Genomic DNA, 18,798 nt, shown 5'->3' on the forward strand with positions numbered 1-18,798 from the left:
ATTAATAATAAATTATTTTATTTATATATACAATATTATATGTATACATTTATAAGTACACAAATAAATATTTAAATATACAGATAAATATATATATCGAGTTTTATTAAATTAATTTCATATATTTATTATTAATATATTTAAATTTTTACAAAAAAAAAAAAATTTAATTTACAAAAAAAGAAAAAACTACGATATAAAATTATATGAAAATAAATGTTAACTAAATTATTACACAGATTGTTACAAATAATTACAAATAAATATATGTAAAAAATATTATATATATTATCAATATATATATTGATGTGGGACGAGCGCCTCCATGCCAAACTTATTGGGCATTCGTGAGAAGGATTAGTCGGTGGGCCCTGGATAGCTCAATTGGTTTAAAAGAGCAGTTTCCCGGAAAACGAAAGATCCGTGGTTCGAGTCCTCTCGGTCCAGTCCAAAGTCCAGCTGTCCAATTTTTTTCACGAATCCCACATTGATAATAATATTAAAAGGGTAAAGTACGCCTCTTATCATGTGAATAATCCAAGACATACAGAAAAATAAGCGGCAATCTGATGACCCGCTAATACTACTTCAGTCTCATTCTGGATCTCTTCGTGATAACATCACGAGTCGAATTGCGAGCAACATCGAAAGCTCGACACGTATGAAAAACGCGTGATAATATTATATAATTCTTGTTTTTAATTATTTTCTGTATTTTTCAATTTAAGTGTTAAACATAATGAGAGATAAAAATTATAATTTATTAATAATATAAAATCTAATTATCGATTTTTTAATATAAATTAAATCGTAATCATTACAGTGATCGTGATATACAAAAAGTATTTCTTTGTTTTTCCTTTTCTTTTTTTTTCTATTTATCTTTTTTTTTTACAAATATTATATATGTGGATCTATAAACAATATTATACAGTTTGTTTGTGTATCACCAATGACAGTTGAACAATTCAACAAAACGTTTATTAAAAACGGTTTTCCTTTAAAGTGTAAATAATAAAAACGATATTTGAAAGGAAAATGGCTAAAGACGAGAAAGGAAATGAAAAGGTCGCATTGAAACGAGAACTTGGACTTTTCAGTGCCGTCAGTATAATTCTAGCGGTTATGATAGGTAAAAAGAAACAAATTTTTTTTCTTTTTATTACCTTATATTTGCTCGCTAAATTTCTCTTTTTTTATAATGATACGTAAAAACAGATTGTTCACACGTTTAACATTCAATGATTTTATCAACTAACAGCATAACACGCGCAATTTGAATGATGCTGAAGTTATTAAAAATGCTGAAAACGTGATTTATCGGAATTTATCGGTCACTTTGTTATTTTACGCAGAAGAGCTATCAGTCTCATGTCAGTATTTTTTTCCCTTTTTTTAATAATATATATATATATACGTTTTCAGCATTTTTAATAACTTCTTCAACAAGAAATATATGAAAGTGGTCTAAGTCATATATTTCTTGTTTCGAGATATTTAAAGATTTATACTTGAACACTATATGAATTCTACACAATATTGAAATAACAAACATTATCTAACTATTCATTTTTGATAATATTGTAAAAATTACATTGAATATATTTAGTTTAAATAGTGTAGTGCGTAATAGCTGATAAACTCATTTTTTATTAATTTTGACTTAGACTACTTTCATAATTATGGGCATATATATATATATATATATGTTATTATACATTCATATATATGTGCATTTTATTCACACATAATATATAAAGGATGATTTTAAGAATTGGAACATATTAATGCTCTTTCTAAAATAAAAATAGAAAAAAACATGATAGTGGAAAAAATCGTACGGCACTATAAAATTTTAATTTTTTAATCATTTGATATCCCTTTTATTTTCTCTGCAAATTAAAAATTACTAACTCAAGGTCATCGAAAGGTCTATAGTCTATAGTTATTGGATATCTGGACAACAAAAAATTAGATTGCATTAGAAAATAAAATTTAATCACATTTCATGATTCTGCACTGGTGCATCTATATAAAAAAGAAAAAGAAACATCGAAAAACAAGAAATTAGGACATGTGTATGTATGATTTTTTTTCTGTATCATTTTTTTCTATTTTTGTCTCAAAAAGAACAGTAACTCCTGTCCCAATTTCCTTCAAAATAATCCTCTATACAGATTGAGTTTATTAACATTTAACATATACGTTTTCTTTTCTTTTATTTTTCTTATATTTATAAATCTTTCTTGATTTCATTGAATAATTGGTGAAGAAACTGGTTGAAAACATAAGCAACAAATTTTTTGCAACTTTGCATTTTCATTAAATCGTCATTTTTAATATTCTTTATTTACACATATTATATTTTATAAATGCGTGGTAGTTTTTTTTAACATTCGCACTTGCTATGAGTAATCCGGTAAAATAAATAGATATAGAAAAACTATTAATAGCAATAATAGTAATAACGTGAAAGCTGTAAGTGCATTAGAATCGAAAAACAATACTGCGCAATCAAAATATATATATATATACAAAGTATTACATTGAGACATCTAAATATCTCGAAAACAAAACATTTATTCGAGATAAATTTATAAATAACATTTATTCAATTTTATTCTGCATATTTATAACTTTATATAAATTTATATATGATATACATTAAAGAAAGAAAAAGATAAAAAATGACAATACCTTGTATAAATTATTATCTTTTATTATCATCTATTATATGTTAATATAATTAATACTTCTTTATTTGTTTAATTAATTATTAAAATAATATCGGTTGTTATTAGTTAACAATGTGTTTTTTTAATGATTTATTCAATAGTAAGAGATATAATTAATATTGTTTTTTAATTTTATCTTAATTAATAATAAATTAATATATACAGGGTGTCTTATAATATGTGGGATTCACTTAAGGAGTAAACAATGGACACAAGAATAATAAAAAAAAGGTTCACATAAACAAAAAACTAACAAGACGTTTTATTATCCATTGATATGTCTTATCGTCATAACAGCATTGACGCAAATGATAACAATTTCGAATATATTTTCTGTAATCTAAGACAATTTATCTTATTTAAATGACCTTTATATTAATAATTTGCTGAAACCATTTTAACACTGGCTATTGTAATGTGGTAAAAAGAATAGGTTATCCCATTAAGGCATCATTAGTGTAAAATTTTGAAAAAATTGATTTTTTTTTCATATTTCGATAGTCTATACCTTTAAAAATAACATATTAAAATTTCAAGTGCATATCTCATATAATTTTTGAGTTACAGCTATCTGATATTTCTTCATTTATAACGATTAAATCTGTAACTTAATTTTTAAACGCGTTTTTCTCGAAATTACATTTTTCAAATTTTCTGCAGTTATAACCCGAAGACAAATCATCCGATCGATTTGATTCTTGTTGCAATTTCTTTTATATATGTTTTTCCTACCATGAATCTCGAGTTTTTTGATCGAATAAAAAATGTAATTGTGGCAGACCAAAAATCATCAAATTTTCCCGCGAAATTTTCAACTTTTTTTTTAAATTTCGCCATTTTGTTAAATTTCAATTTTTTTTTATGACCGAGGGTTATGTAACGAGCAATTCCTTTTAGTTTAATAAACTTTTTGTTTTTTTTTTTATTTCATGCACTGTGAAGGTCGCTATAACTGCAGCAGTGGGTGGATTTACTTTTTTTTGAACCTTGGGAGATTGCGAATAACTCACTTAATTTTCAATTGTTTGCTCCAGAAATCTTGTTATTTACTCATTACATCACGGGGATAGGGAATTTTCTATCTCCGTGCATTAAATATTCACGAATATTTCCTTAAAAAATTAAAACATTCCATTCAGTTGTTTTCTTTAAAAGAATTTCCAAAAATTACCTTTTTGTCAAGCGATCACACTAATGGTGCCCCTTAAGAAAAAATGACAATGAAATCTTTTTTATGCCACCACCCCCATTAAAGAAATAAATATTACAATATACCCCCTTCTATGTCATTCAAAATTGCTGTAACAAACATTTATTCATATTATTATGAAATAACGAAGATATTTAAAGTGGACAGTGAAATTTTTAAATGTGAAAATAGATAATCAAAATAATATGATCAAGTAGATTGTTTTTATTTGATTTTTTATAATCTACGAGCGTATCGTAAAGAAAAATATTTAATCCCATTTAAAAAAAAAAAAAAGAATATGGATAACCTTGAATCTTCTATATAAGTGACCTTGAGAAAAAATTCTTTTAATTGCAACCTTTTCCTTTAAGAATTTTGAATGTGATTATAAACAATGAAGATATTTAAGATAAATAGAATTATTGTCCCTCAAACATCCTGTATATAATATTAATTTTTCGCAATTATAATTTTATTTTAATTTTCAATAAATAAATAATTAATAAAATAAAATAAGTACATTACGAAATGTGCTGATTCAAATATGTTCCGTAATTCGTAATACGTAAACATATACATATTATTTAAAAAGATAATATCTAATCGTGAACTGATAGAATATGTGCTATTTAAAAATAATTCTTTATTAATATTATTTTTTTCTCTTTCAATATCAATCATGATATAATAAATGGAAACAATTTCATTAAGATATTATTTGATAAATTTACAAGACCATAGTTAAAGGTAATAAAATAATTGCTTATGATTGAATAAGTTCCAATTTGATACGATAAGAAGAATACAAGATTAACTGATCATAATACATAAAAGAATTATAAATAATGTCGACATGAAATATTCCCAGGCCTTTTGAAGATATATAATAGTAGATCTTTCTTAGTCAACATTTTACAAATTCGCGACATCATTGAATAACATTAATTGATTCTTCAAAAGATTAAAATATAACAATAACAATTCTCTAATAACTCATTAATTTTAATTTATTTGAATTATTAAAAAATTATTAAATTATGCAACTATAATTATTCATATTTAATTAAACCAAGAAAAAAATATTGTTAAGAACTATTGTTAGATTGACGTTATTAAACATTATTTTTTAAATAAGATGTGTTTACTGTTATAAATGTGTATTAGCTTAAAAATAATTTAACAAAAACATTTAAGCAAATAAATTTTACAAATTTCAACCATTTTTTATTTTTTAATATTGATTACAGCCGAGCAATTTTTTTCTCAACTTTACAATTGACAAATACTACCGTATAAAATCTATTTGATCAAATAATATCATACAATCAATGAAAAAGAAAAATATTTAACTAAAGGAAATAATTTAATTAATTGATAAATTCAAGTTTTGCTTACCTGAAAATATAAAATTACGTAATGTAAAGTTTGTAGCATAATTTATATCGTTATAATTATAGTAATATTATTATAGTAATATAATTATATATAGCAGGAGTTACTAACACATTAATCGTGAAACGATTTTTTAATCGATTATAGCCAAAACAGGAGACAATTTCTGACAGATTTAATATTGAAAAAGACCCATTAAAAAATAAAATGATAACTCAACAAATTGATTTAATCTTTCTCTTACTAGGTAAAAAACTTAAGAAAGATTTTTGGTAATTTGTCAATCGAGAGAAGTTTCTCAATATCACCAAATGTAGCAAATATATGTACTCTTTTTTTGAATCTACATACTTATATGAATCACACCAAATTATGAACGCTTAATTGAAAACATTCAGAAGCAAACTTCCTATTAATATTATAAGAAAATACAATTTTATTTGTATTTTTTCTGTGACTACTTTTTTTAATTGTAAATATTAAAAAAATATCATGTTGGTTAATACTCTCTTTTATTATTATTTTTGTTAAATTAATTTAATTTTCATTTTGAATATAGGATTGCGACTCATAGGTTGAGAAACATGAACTCTAACATCTATTTAACTTAACAAAATATCTATTTTTCTATTAAATTAAGAATTTATTTAATTGTAAGTAATTTAAAAATAATATACAATTTTTTTATTACGTTATTTAACAAACTTAAATTATTTTAATTATTACAACATCAAATCATTAATTTTAATTTTTTAATTATTAAATTAAATTATGTTGTAAATTTTACATTACGTCAGAATTTTTAACATTTCCTGCTTTCTTTACTTTTTTTGTTTCTTTTATTTTCTATAATATGATACTCATTAACTAAAGAACAATGTCGTTAATCATTGTCGTTATCCCTTTTGAACGGAGTTATGAATGAATGGTTCAATTGGGGTTAATTATTAGACCCACGCATTAAACGATTTACAAATGGGCAAAGAATTATAACTAAAGTTTTTTTTCTTTTTTTACAGATAATAATAAATTTTGTTTAAAAATAAAAAAATTCTTTTTTTATATTTTCAGGTTCAGGAATTTTCGTGTCGCCAACTAGTGCTTTGGAAAGGTCTGGATCTGTGGGATTTTGCTTGATTATTTGGATAACTTGTGGTTTCCTTTCGCTGTTAGGTGCTTTAGCATTTGCAGAATTAAGTACTGTTGTACCACGTTCCGGCGCGGAATATGCATACTTTATTGATGCTTATACTCCTTTGCATTATTGGGCAGGTCAAATACCAGCATTTATTTGTTCTTGGGTTTATGTAATACTTCTAAGACCAGCAGAAGTCGCAGTTGTTATATTAACATTCGCTGAATATGGAGTACAACCATTTTCTGACTACTTGGGCAGTTTACCACCAGAATCGATGGATCAATTAAAAAGACTTATTGCTATGTTAGCACTGGGTTTGATTACCTTTACGAATTTGACCAGCGTGAAACTTTACGTTAAAGTACAGAATGCATTAATGATATGCAAAGTTGCCGCATGTTTTCTGGTAATAGGAGGTGGTATATGGTGGTTAGGTACTGGTCACACAGAACTACTCAAAAATCCGTTTCATGGTACTACTGCGTCAGCTGGTAACATAGCCTTAGCTTTTTACAATGGTTTATGGGCATACGATGGATGGTCATCAGCTGCGATAATCACAGAGGAAATTCAAAAACCAGAAGTAAATATCCTCAGAAGTATACTAATAGCAGTACCAACGATTACTGTTCTCTACGTATCAATGAATCTGATGTACATGGCTGCTTTAACGATTCCTGAAATGGTCAGTGCACCTGCTGTTGCAGTTCTTTGGGCTGAAAGAGTTCTTCCTAGTTGGTTATCTTTCGCTATACCACTTGGAGTCGCATTTTCTACATTTGGATGTGGTCTTAGTATACAATTTAGTGTATCAAGATTGTGTTATGTCGCAGGAAGAGAAGGTCACGTACCTCGTATATTCAGTTATGTACACATGGAAAAATTAACGCCAGCTACAGCTGTAGCATTTCAAGGAATACTCACATTGATTTGTTTATTGGTAGGAGACATTACTGCTCTCATCGAATTTGCTAGTTTTCTCACATGGGTTTTTTATGGTTTTGCTATGATCGCGCTTATTATTATGAGGAGGACTAAACCTGATGCGCCTAGACCATATGCCGTACCAATTTTAATACCATGGTTGGTTTTTCTCATTGCTGTTTTTCTCGCAGTCATTCCTATCATCTACGAACCGTCCTTCAAATATTTGTTTGCTGTCGGATTCATTTTGTGTGGTATACTTGTTTACCACGTTTATGTGTATAAGAAAAAGAAAAGCTCTTGGTTAGGTGAGTAGCTTTTTCAATAATTTCTTTTTACAATAAATAGATGAATTGTAAATGTTATGAATTTTTTTACAGCTAAATCAATGTACCTGATCCAAGCATTAAGTTTGGTTGTTGCTCCAGATGAAGAAGACTGATTTCTTAGATTATGACCAATATTTGTAGACAAGTGTTACCTATCTATTTAAAATGATTCAAGAATCTAAGAAAAATTATTAATTTCAATAAGTACAATTATTTATCATTATTACAATGCTCATTATTTTTTCTTTTTGTAATATCAATAAATATGAGTATTTAAATGCATTAGCTAATCATTTTGATCTCATAAAATAATTTCATTTTTAAATATAATACAAAAAGATTTATACGCATGTATACAAGGTATCCTGGGATTTACTAGCCAAACTGCAATTCGTTTAATTGAAATTATAAACAAAGTAAATTATAATAAGTTACAGCATATTTATAATGGACCAAGGAGCATATCACTAAAGATATCCACCCAAACTTTACACCGAAATTCGTATTGGAAATTTTTTGGTGAAATAGAATATGGATTATTGTGGGCCCGTATATGACTAATCTGAAAAATTGAAAATATATCATATCTTGTAAAAGTTCCTCAATAATATTTTCGATGAAAAAAAATTGTCTCTTTGTACTGAATTTGTATACCAATTACAAAATTAAACTCGTTTCCATTAATTGATTAGAAATAATAATACGTGCATTGTTGAGTAATGATAAACAAATCTTTCATTGGATCGCAATGTTCTTCAAATAGTGTTTTGTAATGAAATAGGAATTTCATCTCTTTATCTTTTTATAGGAATATTATCAAAAATGTTGTTATGTTGTTGTTGTTGTTGTAATTAAAAGTATCGTTTGCTATCGTAGATAAACATTGTATTTGCTCCTAGGTCAAAATAAATCCAAATTGCATTATTGAAAATGGATATTAATAAATACAGAGCGATATAATACTGCTCTTTTAGGAAATCTTCTGTTATCTATTTTAATTTCATTTGTTTATAACTTTGTAATTGATTTATTACTAGCTGAACTTTAAAAAATATTGTTTTCTTATTTCCACTCACAGTTCACAGTTTGGCTGCTTAACCTTGGGACATCCTGCATACATAAAATTTTAATAATGAGTTAATTACGTATACATATTTACTTTTTATTTATAAAAAATCACAAATGTATAGAAAAATATTAAAGAGATTGTTAACGTTTCATCAAAATCTTTGCAATGTCAAATGTAAATATTAATACAAAATTTATTTAACAATAATCTTGACGTATATTATTATATTCTATAGATCAATATGTGTATAATGACTCAAAAAAGAAAAATATATATATATATATATATATATTTTTACATACTATATTGTCTTTTTAAATCTTATTAATGATAAAAAATAAAAATATAAAAAAAAATACCTCACTAGAATGATCCATATAAATATTATAAAATATGTGCAGATACCTTCATAAATATTAACATTAAGAATACTTAATAAATCTTTGTTTGTTTACACTAAATTAATCGTAACATTAAATGTGTGTTGAGATTAAATAATAAAATTACAAATTTTATACATTCTATACGCAGATGTTATAACTTAAACATTACCTTAAGCTGTATAATATCTTTTACTTAGAAATCTCCTTTTCTAAAAATATTCAAATAAATATATAATAAAATTCATCTAATCTATCAAAGATTTTATTGAGTCGTGCCACATTTAGAACAAATCTGTCTTTCGCTAAAACATTGATTAATATTAATCAAAAAAAAATTTAAGAATCCTTAGAATTTTAATCACAGATTCACTTACCTCAACATCTGATGTAAATTCTTTTGTAATTCATTGCAAAGCGCAGATTCTGCTGCTAGAGCATTATCTCGTTCTCTAAGTTGTTGTCTTAAATGATAAATTGTATCTTCCATTGCTTCAAAAATAGCCTAAAAAGACAAACATTTATTAACCGTAACGATCAACGTTATCTTTATATCATGAAACACAGTTTATTATTATCTGATAAAAGTATAAAAAAATATATGTTATTTACCCTAGATTCTTCTGCAGTGTCTGACAAAGCGGGTGGTTCGTCTAAACAAAAAAATTGTCTAACGCAAGCGCTACCTATGAGAATTGGATTACTTAATATACCGTTGACAAATGCTTGCAAACCGCGTATCCTTTCTTCTAAAAAACTAGGTGCAAAATTGTCACCGAGCCATTTTTTTTGCGGCAAAGACAAATGAGAAATAGGAAGCTTTTGTCTTCTTAATTGAGCAAATAAGCGTACAAAGTCAGTGTATCTTCTGAAGACAAACCAACAATCACCATTCTTCAATTCAATACGAAGTTTGTATACCTACATAAAAGTATATCAAATGTTTTCTAAATAGAATTCAATTGATATATTTTCATTTAGTATGACTCATTACATATACTAACTGTAAATCTAGCTCTCTCTTCCATAACTTCATAACCAACGATAGGTATTCTTAGGTCATCGTTTGTCAAGGGGGTGGAAGAATATTAGAATTTGTATTCTCGTTAGGATAATTAAATCGTTGTATGGAAAACGAATTAGAATGGCCAGATCCATCAGAATCAGGACTGTCGAGTACCCTTATGGATCCTGTTTGAGAAGTCCTTGCTTTACTAATAGCAAGAGTAACTTCGCTAATACATCCCACACCAGTCTCTGAAGTAGACATTTTACCACCAACAAACTAAATAAAACCATGCATACTTAAAAACAAAGGCAAAAAAAAAAGAAAAATGTTAAAAATTAATTGAAAGTAAAAATAAATCAAATTAACATTAATAAGCATAATAATAACAAAAAAAGAAACTATAAATTAATATCATTAAACATAATTTATATATATATATATATGTTTAATAAAACTAAACATTTGGCATAAAATAATTTGAACAAAATAAAATAATAAAAGGAGACCAGCTGTTCTTATCAAATTATGAAAATGTAACATCGTAAATACAACATGACAGAAAATATATATAAGTTTTGACATTAAACGATACTAACCTCGCTTATAAGTTAATTAAAATTACAAAGGTAATGACCCATAAATACAATATTTTATCAACTAAGATAAACTTTTTTGGAATTCATTTTTATGGGTCAAAAGATAAAAATGGACGTATGGTATGAAAAGTTAATTAATTAAAAAATGACATTTACGTCATATCTCGAAGATTACCGAACAGTAAAACCTAAATACCCATTAAATTGTAAACATACAAGAGAGTGCAACGTCCGAATTTTTGTTAGTTTTTTTTCTCTTTTATATTATTGCATTATTAGAAATACAAATTCTCTACAATTGACAAAGATTAGAGACATTTAATTTTCATATTGATCCAGATTGGTACACTTGTCTTGTAAGTCTTTTGATTGGTTGAAATTAACCAATCATATTAGTTGTTTTTAATGGATAAATACAAATAATGTAATATAATTATATATTATATTACATTATAATATTATAATATATATAATAAAATTTGTTATTATTTATATATATTATATATGTTTTTATTTTCATAACTCTGATATTACATATAAATAATATTTATTGATGTGTCAAAACGTTTCGATAAATCTATGTGCTTAGATAATATATGTTAAAATATTTATTGAAATAGAAATAAATCATCATTATTATTACATTTAACCACAATCGGTAATTTCATTAACGTTTATATCGATTGGCAAATATTAATCTATACGCGTGATCTACAAGAGGTACCTAAATCGACCTAAGTTAGCGCCATCTACTTAAAAAAGAAAGACATATATATACATAATAACCTTAAATTTTTCTTACCACACTTATGTGACGTATACTATATGTGATCTGTCATAAATTAAGAGGTATCTATCTGTTCTAATGATTATGAAAATAGTTAATTGCAATGAGTGAAAAAAATACTAATTCAGCTTTGGTTAGACGAGTTAATAAATTACTCGAATCAAGAGTAGAACATGACAAGGTATCTTAATAATTATAATTTATATATATATATATATATATATATATACACATTTAAATACATTTGATTATTATATATATCAAATTTACTCTAACTTAATATAACTTTCTTCTTTTTTTTTTCTTAGGATACATTGGAAGCTTTGAAAGAATTGTCAACATTTTTTACGGAAAACACATTAAATGCTCGTCGTAATTTAAGAAGTAAAATAGAAAGAAGAAGTCTTGCCATTAATGAAGACTTTTTATCATCTTTTAGAGAAGTTAAAGCTTGTTTAGATAATATATATCAAGATGTATTAGCGATGAATACTTCAGTTCAATGTATGACCAATCGCTTACAAGTTACAAAAACTAAAACTTCCCAACTAATTGAACAAACAACAAAACTTCAAAATGAAAGGTATTTTATTACGAAATAGTAATATAATTAATTATAGAAAAAATGTTTAACATTTGTATACAATTTGTAGTCAAGTATTATCGATGCAACAAGAAGTTGCAAATGCATTTATCAAGAATCTTCAATTATCTCAATCGGAGATAACAAGTTTGCATGGATCACATAGAGAGTCTCCTATAACTGAAGAATTTTTTACTATTCTTAGCCGAGTACAGGTACAATTTTTAATAAAGTATTTTAAATCAAGTTTATATAACACATTAAGCATCGAGTCTTTTCTGTTGAGCTTTTCATTTAGATCATTAGGATCTGTCAGTTGTAGAAAGATATAAAAATGCTGGCAATTACTGATCGACATAGTCTGGATAGAAACTTTAAGACCAGTCCCTAGAGACTGGTTCAGCATTTAACATGTTAATTTATTTAAATATAGTAATATTACAATTTAAAGGAAATACATAGCAACTGTAGAATATTGATGCAATCTGGTTATCAAACGCTGGCATTAGATATAATGCAAAGAATGACACTTCTTCAAGAAGCCGCTTTGGAGAGGTTATACAGGTGGACGCAGAGTCAATGTAAATATATAGAAGACGAACAACTAGCACCTTTACTTGTTAAAGCGATGAGTAAATTGCAAGATAGACCTATTTTATTCAAGTACGTTGAACTCTTTATATTTTAGTAAAATATAATTCATATTTACAATTATTTATTAAAAATTTTTTATCAGGTATATTTTAGATGAATATTGCGCTAATAGAAGAACAGCTCTTGTAGGTTCTTTTATCGACGCATTAACATTAGGTGAATCCATCGGTGGAACACCAAATCCTATAGAAATGCACGCTCATGATCATAAAAGATATGTTGGCGACATGCTTGCTTGGTTGCATCAAGCGATTCCTATTGAAAAAGAGAACATATTGATTTTAGTTAAAGATTGTGATAAAACTGGTAAGAAATTGCTATCGATAATATTATTCTTAATAAATTTTTGCATACAATTATTAGGAATATTTATTTTAGATGTATCTGATCAAATTAAGCAATGTCTAAGTAATATTACGGAAGGACTTTGTCATCCACTACAATCAAGAATAGAACACATAGTTTCCGTTGAAGCTCCAGCTACTGTCTTATATTCTGTTACAACTCTAATAAGATTTTATCGTGCTATAATTCAGCAAGTTATACCAGATAGCAATTTAGATTCAACTTTATATGATTTGTTAGTATTAAGCGAGAAAAGTTTTCTCAGTAGATTACAAAGAGAAACTAGAATAGCTCTTGGAGAACGAGCTGAACCACCAGGGAATGACTTAGTACCGGCTCCATCCGTTTCAAGATTGTTATACCTCTTGAATGAAATTCTATCCGTAGCTAGCATAGCCGAAGATAGAGAAAAAGATATGCTTCAAGTAAATACAATCATATTGATATAATACATTCAATTGTATCAATATAACACAAATTTTATTGTTACAGATAGTATCGTGTATCATTGATCCATTATTACAAGAAGTCAACGAAACAGCTTCGAGATTACCTACGGTTGATATGGCTGTGTATCTTCTTAATTGTATGCATCAAATACAATCAACATTAGGATTATATGAATATATGGATCAAAGATTAGAACGATTGCAGGTAAACGATTGGTTCTAATTTAAATGTTAATATAAAATTTTATTTTTCTCACGCATTAACTTTTTTTAATTTATAAAATATAGGCTCAGTCGGATGCTCAAATTGATACGCTTACATCGGAACAAGCTAGCTCTTTAGTTGCAAACTTAAATCTCGGATCAATTTATACTATTTTACAAGGACGTGAACAGGGTCCTCTTTCTGATATTCCTGGAATGGATCCATTAAGTGTTAAAGAATTCACGGTAATAAATAAATCATATTTTCTGAAATATTTATTAATATAATTTTAATACATTATTTTATTATTCCTATTAATATAATTTATTATTCTAATATATTAACATGTTTCTTTTGTAATTTTATTTAGAACAAATTGGAAGCATTTTTAGTAATGCCAGATGTATTATTATTACCTCAAATAAATTTACTACAAAGCAACAATCATCGCGAGGTTACCAAGAAACGTTCATTCGAAGTAATCGGAGCTATTTACAAACAACTTTACGAAGCTTGTCACGATCCGAAAAATTTATATAAAAATCCGACTGGTTTATTTACGAAATCACCGGATGAACTTTTACAAATATTAGTTTCCCAATGATTGTGACCTTCGAGAATGAATATATTTAATAAAAATGTAAATAATCAATTTATAATTATTAATATAATTTATATTATTCTAATAACCGTATAAAACTATACTAAGGTAAAAGAATGATTAAAAATTGGATAACAATATTTTTTAAAAGTCTATACTGAGGTCCGTTCGATTGTATATTTGTAATTGGACGAAACTTTTAGTCCTCTCGAGTTGCGAAGTTGCTATTGGGTCGTTAGGGTATACTCTCAAGATTTAATAGAGGTATAAATTGACGTGTGATTCGTTTCGTGAGGCCCGTACAGGCCCGTGGCAAAAATCGATGGCTCATTTGAACCACCAGGAAATCTGTTTAGAAATATGCAGGAGCATAAAATAATAACATTCAGCACTATGCCGTCACTTGTAAGCTGTCCAACTGAGTGCAAGTGAGAATAGGAGCTATACTTATTTTATACTTCACAGTGACTCGAAAAGAAGATTGTACATCTGGTCTTAAGTAATATACCAAATCATTCGCATTATCTTCCATATTTGACACAAAGTCACTCAAACAATATTGTCTTCCTCTTTGAAGTGCTTTCGGTTTCCACAATTCGGAAGCTATTCATCATCGTCAGATAAAGTAGCATTCAAATCTAAAGTATCAATAGGACGGGTAGTGATATAATTATACATGATAGCATAGCAAAAAGAACGAGGGATAGCTTGGGATGGAAAATTTGCCCAGTTTGTAGTAGGAAAAGTGCAGGATGTTGAACTTGGTATAGTTGGATTGAGTAATTTCATGCGTTGCTGTTTATCCGCTAGACATTTACCACCATCAATTCCAATGAACATTTTTTTATTATTACCACTTGCAATGCATTCTTCGATTCTTAAATATACAAAAAAAAAAACAATAACAAAATTTATTAAAAATAATAAAAAATTTTAAATTGTTGTTTAATAACACAATGACATATGCGATAAAATTTATGAACTAACTAACCTTTCAACTAGGACATTTTTATTACCTAACACGGTTAAGCCACGACATGCAGGCCATCGTTTTAAGTCCCTGACAAGATGATCTTGCACTTTTGCAAATTTCAATTTCGCCTCAGGTACATCATCTTCCGTTAATTCCGTAATAATTCTATACGTTTAACGTTGTTGTCAATAGAGAATTCAAAACATATGTACCCCCACTGGTGCTGCCTCTAGCGGATCTTTTTTTAATCTTCCCAGCAAAAAGGCTCATTCATTATTCCGCAACGCCGTATAAAAATCATGCGACAAGGGTGAAAAATCGAGGGTTGCAACCTCCCCCTCTTCAGTGGTCCTGGGAGGTGATTTGACACAACATAAAATTAATTTATTTTGAAAGTATTTTATGCATAGATAACATTTTTCCACATGCCGTATATTTTTTTGGTTCAAGGGTCTGTAAGGGGAAAAAACTTCCGAAAAATCCATGTAAAAAAATGGGTTATGTTTAGTACGACATTTTTTTGTACGACATTTAGATAGTTTATTTTTATTTAATGCAAGTGTCTATAAGAAATCAATGCCGTACAAATCTGAAAGTTCATGTTCATAAAAGAGTAATAAAAATAATAAATATATATAATTTTCATTTTATGTTGTTTGCTTCGTAAAATGAACTCTCCTTTAAAATTAATATTAATCAAATAGTAAATATTAATTATTAAATGAATGTTTTATTTATTAAAATACTTTTGTCTGTTTGTTAATTTACATTTTTAATACGTACATATAGTGTTTAGGAGCGTAGTATACGTACGTAAGTGTACATACAATATAATATATACGTATATTGTATATGTATGTGTATATGTATATTACATAGGTATTCTGTATTATATCATTCCCAATACTTTTTATTTCGGCGCAAAAACAGTTAGTGTGTCAACATTGTGTATTTTGCAGCTCGATCATGTCGGAACCCGATGAGATGGCAAATTTTAGTGAAAATGAAAGGATTGTTGAAGAAAATGAGCAAGTGTGTTTTATTTGTGGTTTAACGGGTGATCCGATTGACAATAAAATAAAATGTTTAACAAGCGCAATTTTAAAAAATTGTATAAAAGCGATGGAGGTTAGGAAAAAGCAGCAACCTAACACCTCCAGAAGATCCATGGATGTTTCTTCAATCGAATTGCCCAAAGATCTTGAGGAGAAAGGATATCATCAAAAATGTTATAAACAACTAACGAACTTATCTGGAAAACGCAAAATTGAAGAAGTTGTTGATCCCGACGCCAATGAGGATTCACTCGATAATAAGAGAAGGTAATAATTAGTATTTATTATAAGTAGCCAAAAATTTGTCGTTTATCGCATTCATATTTTTGTATTTACGTTAGTTAATAGTAACATTTGTTTCATATAATCTGACAGTAAATATCATCAAATATACATGAATGAATAAAGGCGTAGAATTCGAAGTTTAATATTATTTCGTACATTGTGAAAAGTATTGCATTAAATGTAATTGTAATATTTTAAATAATAAATGCAAAATTGAAAACTACATTAACTTTTTTCCATACGAACAAAATATTATTTGCTCCAAAATGGAGTATGTGATTGCTATACTATTATGTATATGTGCGTTTACACGATCTCTGTGTATACACATTTCGTGCAGAAAATGGAATCTCGAAGCATTTATTTTTTCAGTTTTGTGCTTTTCATAAAATACAATAAATACTTTATTGACAAATATATTTGAAATTTTTTTTTTATTGAAATCATACAAAAATTGTAAAGAGTTCAATTATCAAACTAAAATTACAAGTATTGTGACAATCTTCAACGTACTATGAATAATCAGAATAATAATTTTTTTTTCAGAGAAAATAACGAAGAACATGAAGAGCACGTATCTTTTGAACATGGTGCAAGTGTTTGTGTATTTTGTACAAAAGTTCGCAAAATACATCACCGCCAGTTCATGGTATGTAGCTTCGCTAAAGTTGACAAAAATTATGAAACATTTCATGTAGTTATAAGTAAAGCTACTCAAAATTATGATTTATCGATTTTACAAAGAATTGATCAATGTCAAGACATGTCTGTACCCATACCATATCACAGAGTTTGCAAAACGGAATATTTGAACAAGTACAAACAAAAAAAAGAAATTACCGATTGGCACTTAAGGAGAGAGAAACACGAGCGAGCTCGTATGAATTTGTTTACATTTATTCAAAAGGAAATTGTTGATAATATGCACATATTTCAATATTCTTTTTTGCTTAATGTATTTAGACAGTTTTTATTGGAAGAGTATAATAACGAAAACTTACCAAAATGTTTTGACACGTCAAATTTACAAAAAGAAATTGTACAACATTTCAAAAAGTCTGTTAAAATTATTAACAATCGCGGACGCAAACACGTTGTTTCTACTAAGGCTAGTTTAGAAAATATTGACATGACTTACATTAATGAAGAAAATGTTATCAATTCTTCGGCGTTACTTTTACGCAACATTGTTTTAAGAGCAGAAAAAAATGCAATTAGTGACAATATAACTGCGCCACAACTTATCAAAGGTGAATGTGAAATTCCATATGCTCTATTACGGTTTTTTTGTCTTTTGATAACTGGAGGTGATGTAAATAGAATGAAAGATCCGAAAATGTTAGTGTTAGCCAAGTCTTCTGCTTCTGATGTTATATATGCAATTCACAGAGCAAGGTTAAGACATTCAAACATATAACTCTTGGAATAACATTAAAAAGTTTGAGTAGTAGTGAAAAGCTTGTACGCCTCTTACATTCCTACGGACATTACATTTCATACTCAAAAGTATTAGAATTGGAGACGGAAGCAACCTATGCAATCTCAGAAACAAATCAAGTATGCCTTGCTGGTATGGTATTACAACCATCTCTCAATAGTGGTTTTGCTTTCGATAATTTTGATCGATACGTGGAAACATGTGATGTTAAAGATACCATGCACGATACGGTTGGAATTTCGTTTCAAGATCGTGCTCCACAAGCTGAAACATCTTCTGAGGAAAGTAACGATGGTATTGGACGTAAGCATCGTAGAAAACGATTCTGATGACGAATTATAATTTAAAAGAGAAAAAAGAGAGAAAAAAAAGAGAAAAATTTTTTTCATTTTTGTAAAAATTTTACTTTTACTTATCGTTAAACATATGTGAAATTATTCAATAAAATTGTAGTACTTATTTTTTATTAATATTTCCTATATAAACAAATTATGACAATGTTTAAAGTATATTTCATCAAAAATTATAGAAAAATGTTAATACTGAGTTTGATAGTTTTTATTTTTTGGATATAATATTCACACTGTTTCACTTTAAATAGACGGCATAATGATTTTTACATATTATCAATTGTTAATGCCGTACAGTATCAGATGTAC

The 18,798-nt window shown here is 27.3% G+C and overlaps 5 protein-coding genes across 13 annotated transcripts; 3 read left to right on the top strand and 2 right to left on the bottom strand.

Moving 5' to 3' along the window:
* The first annotated feature begins 591 nt into the window (after nt 1-591).
* Nucleotides 592-7,992, top strand: LOC107073271 (b(0,+)-type amino acid transporter 1). The gene is made up of 3 exons (XM_015333853.2): nt 592-1,132; nt 6,391-7,689; nt 7,762-7,992. The coding sequence occupies exons 1-3, from the start codon at nt 1,039-1,041 to the stop codon at nt 7,821-7,823; spliced, it is 1,455 nt and encodes a 484-aa protein (XP_015189339.1). The 5' UTR covers nt 592-1,038; the 3' UTR covers nt 7,824-7,992.
* Snx16 (sorting nexin 16) lies at nt 7,598-11,023 on the bottom strand. Its single transcript, XM_089175093.1, is given in 6 exon segments — nt 7,598-9,464; nt 9,537-9,664; nt 9,772-10,080; nt 10,164-10,231; nt 10,234-10,444; nt 10,765-11,023. Coding segments are annotated over 5 exon segments (741 nt in total). The 5' UTR covers nt 10,430-10,444; nt 10,765-11,023; the 3' UTR covers nt 7,598-9,424.
* A 501-nt stretch (nt 11,024-11,524) lies between these two features.
* On the top strand, nt 11,525-14,528 carry LOC107073269 (conserved oligomeric Golgi complex subunit 6). The gene is made up of 9 exons (XM_015333848.2): nt 11,525-11,732; nt 11,860-12,134; nt 12,205-12,349; nt 12,586-12,797; nt 12,871-13,094; nt 13,167-13,558; nt 13,626-13,787; nt 13,871-14,032; nt 14,158-14,528. The coding sequence occupies exons 1-9, from the start codon at nt 11,655-11,657 to the stop codon at nt 14,389-14,391; spliced, it is 1,884 nt and encodes a 627-aa protein (XP_015189334.1). The 5' UTR covers nt 11,525-11,654; the 3' UTR covers nt 14,392-14,528.
* Nucleotides 12,906-15,543, bottom strand: LOC107073270 (uncharacterized). 3 transcript variants are annotated; one of them, XR_016177815.1, is made up of 2 exons: nt 15,405-15,543; nt 12,906-13,043 (listed from the first exon to the last, which is right to left on the bottom strand). XR_016177815.1 is itself a non-coding variant. In XM_015333852.2 (2 exons), exons 1-2 carry the CDS (start codon nt 15,434-15,436, stop codon nt 14,992-14,994), a joined length of 306 nt encoding a protein of 101 aa, XP_015189338.1. In that variant the 5' UTR covers nt 15,437-15,540. The 3 variants fall into 3 exon arrangements, 1 of the variants encoding a protein (XP_015189338.1); XR_016177816.1 differs by lacking the exon at nt 12,906-13,043 and adding an exon at nt 14,676-15,265 and having other exon boundaries at nt 15,380-15,518; XM_015333852.2 differs by lacking the exon at nt 12,906-13,043 and adding an exon at nt 14,992-15,265 and having other exon boundaries at nt 15,405-15,540.
* A 51-nt stretch (nt 15,544-15,594) lies between these two features.
* On the top strand, nt 15,595-18,605 carry LOC149033589 (uncharacterized). Of its 7 annotated transcripts, none has more exons than XM_089176090.1 (3): nt 15,595-15,719; nt 16,321-16,683; nt 17,248-18,605. In XM_089176090.1, the coding sequence occupies exons 2-3, from the start codon at nt 16,328-16,330 to the stop codon at nt 18,116-18,118; spliced, it is 1,227 nt and encodes a 408-aa protein (XP_089032216.1). In that variant the 5' UTR covers nt 15,595-15,719; nt 16,321-16,327; the 3' UTR covers nt 18,119-18,605. The 7 variants fall into 7 exon arrangements, with proteins under 7 accessions (XP_089032216.1, XP_089032197.1, XP_089032214.1 ...); XM_089176071.1 differs by lacking the exon at nt 15,595-15,719 and adding an exon at nt 15,747-15,812; XM_089176088.1 differs by lacking the exon at nt 15,595-15,719 and adding an exon at nt 15,840-15,868.
* The last annotated feature ends 193 nt before the right edge of the window (nt 18,606-18,798 follow it).

Source organism: Polistes dominula, unplaced genomic scaffold (assembly GCF_049000335.1).
Source record: "Polistes dominula isolate Pdom_NZ unplaced genomic scaffold, Pdom_raw_medaka contig_32, whole genome shotgun sequence".
NCBI lineage: Eukaryota > Metazoa > Arthropoda > Insecta > Hymenoptera > Vespidae > Polistes > Polistes dominula.